Source organism: Gopherus flavomarginatus, chromosome 19 (assembly GCF_025201925.1).
Source record: "Gopherus flavomarginatus isolate rGopFla2 chromosome 19, rGopFla2.mat.asm, whole genome shotgun sequence".
Lineage (NCBI taxonomy): Eukaryota > Metazoa > Chordata > Testudines > Testudinidae > Gopherus > Gopherus flavomarginatus.
Window position 1 is genome coordinate 7,988,447 of NC_066635.1, and position 6,331 is coordinate 7,994,777.

Here is a 6,331-nt window from a genome sequence, read left to right on the forward strand (position 1 = left end):
TGTGGTGACCACATCTGCACACAGTATTCAAGATGTGGGTGTACCATGGATTTATATAGCGACAATGTGTTTTCTGTCTTATTATCTATCCCTTTCTTAATGATGCCCAACATTTTGTTCACTTTTTTGACTGCTCACTGAGTGGATGTTTTCAGAGAACTATCCACAGTGATGCCAAGATCTCTTTCTTGAGTGGTAACAGCTAATCTAGAGCCCATCATTTTATATGTATAGTTGAGATTATGTTTTCCAATGTGCATTACTTTGGATTTATCAACATTGAATTTCATCTGCCATTTTGTTGCCCAACCACACAGTTTTAAGAGATCCTTTTGTAGCTCTTCACAGTCTGCCTGAGACTTAACTATCTAGAGTATTTTTGTATCATCTGCAAATTTTGTCACCTCGCTGTTTACCCCTTTCCCCAGATCATTTATGAATATGTTGAAAAGGACTGGTCCCAGACCTCTGAGGGACACCACCATTTACCTCTCTCCATTCTGAAAACTTGACCATTTAGTCGTACCCTTTTTTCTCTATCTTTTAACCAGTTACCAGTCTGTGAGAGGACCTTCCCTCTTATCCCGTGACAGCTTATTTTGCTTAAGAGCCTTTGGTGAGGGACCTTGTCAAAGGCTTTCTGAAAATCTAAATACACTATATCCACTGGATCCCCTTTGTCCACATGCTTGTTGACCTCCTCAAAGAATTCTAGTAGATTGGTGAGGCATGATTTCCCTTTACAAAAACCACTCTTTTGAAAAAAGAACAGGAGTACTTGTGGCACTTTAGACTAACACATTTATTTGAGCATAAGCTTTCGTGGGCTACAGCCCACTTCTTCAGATGCATAGAATGAAACATATAGTAAGGAGATATATATACATACACATACACACTTTTGAAAAACAGTCAAATTCAGATGTGTTAAGGTGGTTTAAATTACATGTTAGCAAGCTGGAGTTAGTGTCTGAGGCCACATCTACACTATGGGCACTATTGCAGCATAGCTGTTGTGCCATAGCTAAACTGGCATAACATCATAGCATAGACTCAGAGTACAGCAGCAGAAGGGTTTTTTCCTTGCTGCAGGAACTCCTCCTCCCCAAGCAACAGTAGCTAGGTGAGTGGACCCATTCTTCCATGGATGTAACTGCATGTACACTGGGGGTTAGGTCAGTATAGCTGAGGCACTCGGGGGTGTGGATTTTTCACACTCTTGAACACCTTAGCTATGTCAACCTAAGTGTTAAGTGTATACTAGGCCTGAGTTGGTTTAACTTTCAAACCAAGTTGCTTAGAGGTGTAAGATAAAATGCTGGGGAGCAAGATGGGGAAGTGACTTTAAAAATGTCCATCTTTGGGCACACACTTCTGCTGGTTGCTTCTCCTAACACGCACGGGGCTAGAAGGCAAAGGTGTACCAGGAAAAGCAATCAGCCAGTGTGTGTGCAAACATGGATGTTTTTAAAGTAGCGCCCCCTAACAGTTTAACTTACACCATCAGACCTCTGTGTGAAGTTGCACAAAATCAGACACTTTTATTATAAAAGCAGCAAAGAATCCTGTGGCACCTTATAGACTAACAGACGTTTTGGAGCATGAGCTTTCGTGGGTGAATACCCACTTCCTCAGATGCATGCATCTGAGGAAGTGGGTATTCACCCACGAAAGCTCATGCTCCAAAACGTCTGTTAGTCTATAAGGTGCCACAGGATTCTTTGCTGCTTTTACAGATCCAGACTAACACGGCTACCCTCTGATACTTTTATTATACACACTCATGGAAGGGTCACATCATCTTTCACATCACCTTTTGAATTTGACTCCTCTCTACTCCTCCTCCTTGCCAGTATGTCACTGAGTGGTACATTGATAACTACCAGGTTACTGTGCTTGATATGTGACAGCAATGAATCATCTAGTTAGAAAAGTGCTAAAGTAGTGGCTTTTTAAACCTAAAATACCCTGTTCTTAGATTTGTCCAACACAGATACACTCGCCCTGGAGTGTATTGGGATGACTTGCTTTTTCCACATGTCTAGCTCTTAGCAGAGTTCTCTTCTCTGATTTCCAACACCTAAATAGGCTATCAGTATTTTATTTTCCTGTGGGTTGATGGGATTTAAACAAGATTAGATCCCTACTGCCACTACTCAGTTTTCCCCAAAAAATATTTACCCTGTTTAAACACTTTAATTATCTATCAATCATTTTGTTAATGATTGCATCAAGATGTGTATCAAATCTATGTCATGCTGATGTTTGGAGTAATTTTGTAAATTCAGTGTAGACAAGATCTCCTTTCCCATGTTTTGATGTCCATCGAATGATGTCCATCTTCACCAATCATTTGAAGTACTGCACTTGCATCATTAAGATTTAACATTTAATGGGGGGTGGAGGTATGTAAATTGGCTCCATGAAGAAATAGTTTCATATAAAGAAACAGTCGAACGGTAAAGTAACTGTACATACTTTTTGATCCTGAATGAACATACTTGCACCCTCTCATTAGGCATGCATGGCATAAGAAAGCACTACTGGGTAAAACTGAATATCCTAAGGGAAGAACTCTAAAACCATTGCGTAAATGGGAGAGGAAACAATTTTGAGATTCTCTGTAGGGGTTTGCATCAACTCATGCCGTCACTAACTAGATGCTTACAAGCTAAGTTGCATGGGCTTTTCAGAGATAGCAAACAGATCAGTTACTGTTAACTGAATTAGACCTTTGCAGACCACAGAGCAGGCCCACTGTTTCTCAGCTGAGAGTACAGTACCACTGTTTTATGTGCAGAAGTGAGCAGTGTGGATATGCTGACGTAGCATGTCAGAGCAGATAGCATCCACACTAATACCATATCTTCCGGTTTGAGAAGTATTACACACATTTTACCAGCTCATTGTATTCATTGCTTTGTCTAGGTGCAGCTGGAACGGATCCGGCAGGCAGATTCCTTGGAGAGAATCCGTGCAATCCTGAACGACACAAAACTGACAGACATTAACCAGCTTCCTGAAACATGACACCCTGATGGGCAGGGCTCCAAGGCTGCCTTTGGGGTTTTTAACTCATCTTTATAGCAACATTAATTATTATTTAACTCTAACTGAAAGAGCAGACGATGACAGAGGGGAGCAATGACTGAGTTTGTTTCTAGAGGGGAGATGGTTTTGCACAGGGCAGGAAGAGAGCACCAGGGAGCCTTGCAGTGTAAAGAGCATTTTCTAATGGGAACACTAATGGGTGCAGTGTTGTTTTCCACGGTAAGTGGAAACAGTCCTTTACGTTCTGAAAAATATTTTTTTTTTCCTTTTGGCCAACTTCTTAACCTAATACAGATATCTGGAACATTTCCACCTAAATACTGTAATCAAAGTAGCTGCTGGAAATCATATCATCCCTCAAAACACAGTGAGGAGCAAAATGATTGAAGTTTTTCTGTTTTGAATAGTCAGTAACAGTATTCAGCTAGCAGACAGCCTGAGGTGTAGTGTGCTGTATGAATATTTTATATTAAAATATGAATTTATTAGCAGGACACTGGATATTGATCTTATTTCCTAACTCAGTGCTTTTTTTTTTTAAAACTGTTTTTGCTTTTGTTGAACAATCTGAATGCGGTTGAAAAGTAATGGATATGAGTGAGCGGTACATCTCAGGAGCTGATACAAGTTAATCCAAAAAAAATGAATTGATCAGTAAAGAATGGACTTCAGATTAAAATTCTGGGGTTAAAGAAATGCACTATTTATAACCTCTTCACAGGTTTAATTTTAAAAATGGAACCATAACAGATACTTTCTCAGTTTTAGAACTGAGGTGTTGCTAGTCCCATATTTGTATTAAGACTGTTAACAAAACTCTGTGCACCATTTAAGCAACATATAGGGGATTTGCACATCATCTCTGCTGGGGTGAATGTCGTTCTGTGTGAACCAGCTTTTACCCTGTATAATTTGTAGTTGAAAAAGGAAGATGATTCTGAAATAAGGAAGAATTCAAAGTCTCACACCAATGCCAAATATAGGTTGGTTCATGCAACCCGCATTACAGTCTGTATCACATAGCACAAAAGCATTATGCTGCAGATTTTGTTCAAGTGCAATGCATCTCAAATATGGTGTCCAGATATTGCTTAAAACACAGGAAATAACTCAGATCCCACTCTGACCCTTAACTAGACATTAAGGTAACAGTATGCAACAAGGCTGTGCTATTCTACAAGTGCTAGTTATGGTTTTCTTGTCATACAGGACAGTATTATAACATGACTTTTAAAAAAAAAATTTAGAATTCCATACAGGTTCTCAGATGATGGCTTATCTACCACTGTCCTATACTAAGTGTTGCAAATTCTGAATATTTGAACTGGCCCCTGTGATAACTGAACTAGCTCTGGTCTTTGAGAGGAATGGATGTTGTCATTGGATCAGTATTTCAGCCTTTACTAATGGAAAGGTTAGTAAGAATTTACTTTCTGAATATTAACATTGAGCATCCACAATTCTTAAGTGGGCACATGCAATATATTGTATGTACACACTTGAAAATTTGGGCCTGTGTTTGGCAGCAGGAGTCACAGCCTATAGGTCCCCTCAGGCTCTAAAATTAGCTAACAAACATTCTACATTGCAGGGTGGTTGTTGTGTCAGTCCCAAGATATTAGAGAGACAAGGTGGGTGAGGTAATATTCTTTTATTGAACCAATGTCTGTTGGTGAGAGCTTGTTTCTACTAAAAGATATTACCTCATCCACCCTTATGTTGCTAATGTTCTGCTGGTACATAAATCTGGTAGCAGTGCTTTAAGGAAGATGGCTCTTTTATGAGAACTGGAATAAATCTAACATTAAATTCTTTGTAGCACCTATTTGAGGAAACAACCTAGTAGCCTGGCCCAAAAATAACTAACTAACTTTGAGGTGAGGTTGCTAGGCTGTATATCCCAAACTGGAAGAAAGCAAGGAAATAATCATTCAACATCTTTTCTGCACTGAGTCACTTCCTCTTCTCAGCCTCCCTTCTACCACCACAGGTCAGCTTCAATTCTGCTCAATTTGTTTTCACTGGTATGGCTTCCATGTACTGCATTTCACGTAGCTGTGGTGTTTGGTTGCAGATGCTGGCTGTGATGTCTTGCTGCAGTCTTCAGGAAAAATGAGTGGGTGAGCTATTAGTGAGCATTCGTAAACTTGCTAGTAACCAATACATTCCATTACAGAATGGAAATGTGCATGCATATTGGTGTACTAAATTGTTATAGCCTGGATAGGTGGCTGCATGTGTAATTAGGATGAGAGTACGGGTACACAGGCTCTGGAAGGAACGTAGCTGGGGAACTAAATGATTATATCTTTTGCTTTTACAGAGTGTATTGAGTGATTCAGTGCAGCAACCTCACTTCAGTTTTTTGTGGAAGTTTCCCAGCCTAATATTCACAGACAGCTATGAATATTGATGTAGTATTCTCCAGTCTCACTTAGCTACTCCATATTCCCTTTCTGTACCTTAATCTTCTTTTATTCAATTCAGCTTTTAACTATTAGGTACAAATGTTTAAAGGTAGAGTGTAGTATGGGCATGAGGCCCTTCAGCTGCTAATCTGAGCTCCCAGGGCCCCTTGCTGTGTGCAGGATAGAGTGAGTCCAGAAACAAAAGGCTCCTAGCTTTTGTTGAAAATATGGCCCTAGGCAGATTGATGAAGATGAAGTGGTTGACTGTAGTGCCAACAACTAAGATTAGAGAACTAGATTGTCAAACATAAATGAGGCCCTAGAGCTGAACTGCTATTAGACTATGGGGATAGTGCTGGGTTAGCTGGAAGAGCCGAAAGGGGTGAGGAAAGTAAGAAACTAAGATTTCTTCAGGAAAAGTCAAACACACACACACAGAAAACTCAGGTGCCTGCTGGAGAGCTGTCTGCCAAATGTGGTGATTGAATTCGCTTAAGTGCAAATAAAGCATCTTAATTTTGGCATGTATCCATAAGACTGTAGCAGGAAAATTATCCCTCTATCGTAAAGCTCCTGGGATCAATTTGTTGTGAGGGTGGTTAGTTTTACGGTTCTAGCTAACATGCACTAGCTGTAACATGTTACCTACTATACAGCAAAAAAAATGTAATTTAGAAAATGGACTGTTCAGTGTAGATTGTAAAATGAAAACTATTCAGTGAGTTTCATGAAGTATTCCCAATACTTGTGTAGTCTTAATCTGTGCAACTAGAACCTTCTTTTTGCAGCATGTCTAGTACCACTCCTTTCCTTAAAGGCTTTATTTTGGCACTTCTGCATGCGCCATTGTCAAGCAGTGCAGTACCTCTTCT

General features: G+C 39.8%; 1 protein-coding gene across 6 annotated transcripts in view; it reads left to right on the forward strand.

Annotated features, from left to right (window-relative positions):
• Positions 1-3,545, forward strand: part of RABEP1 (rabaptin, RAB GTPase binding effector protein 1) — a 79,170-nt gene extending 75,625 nt beyond the window's left edge. For all 6 annotated transcript variants that reach the window (XM_050929397.1, XM_050929398.1, XM_050929399.1 and 3 more), the window contains one exon: positions 2,929-3,545. In XM_050929397.1, coding sequence (XP_050785354.1) covers positions 2,929-3,030 — 102 coding nt within the window. In that variant the 3' untranslated portion in view covers positions 3,031-3,545. The remainder of the gene's footprint in view (positions 1-2,928) is intronic.
• The last annotated feature ends 2,786 nt before the right edge of the window (positions 3,546-6,331 follow it).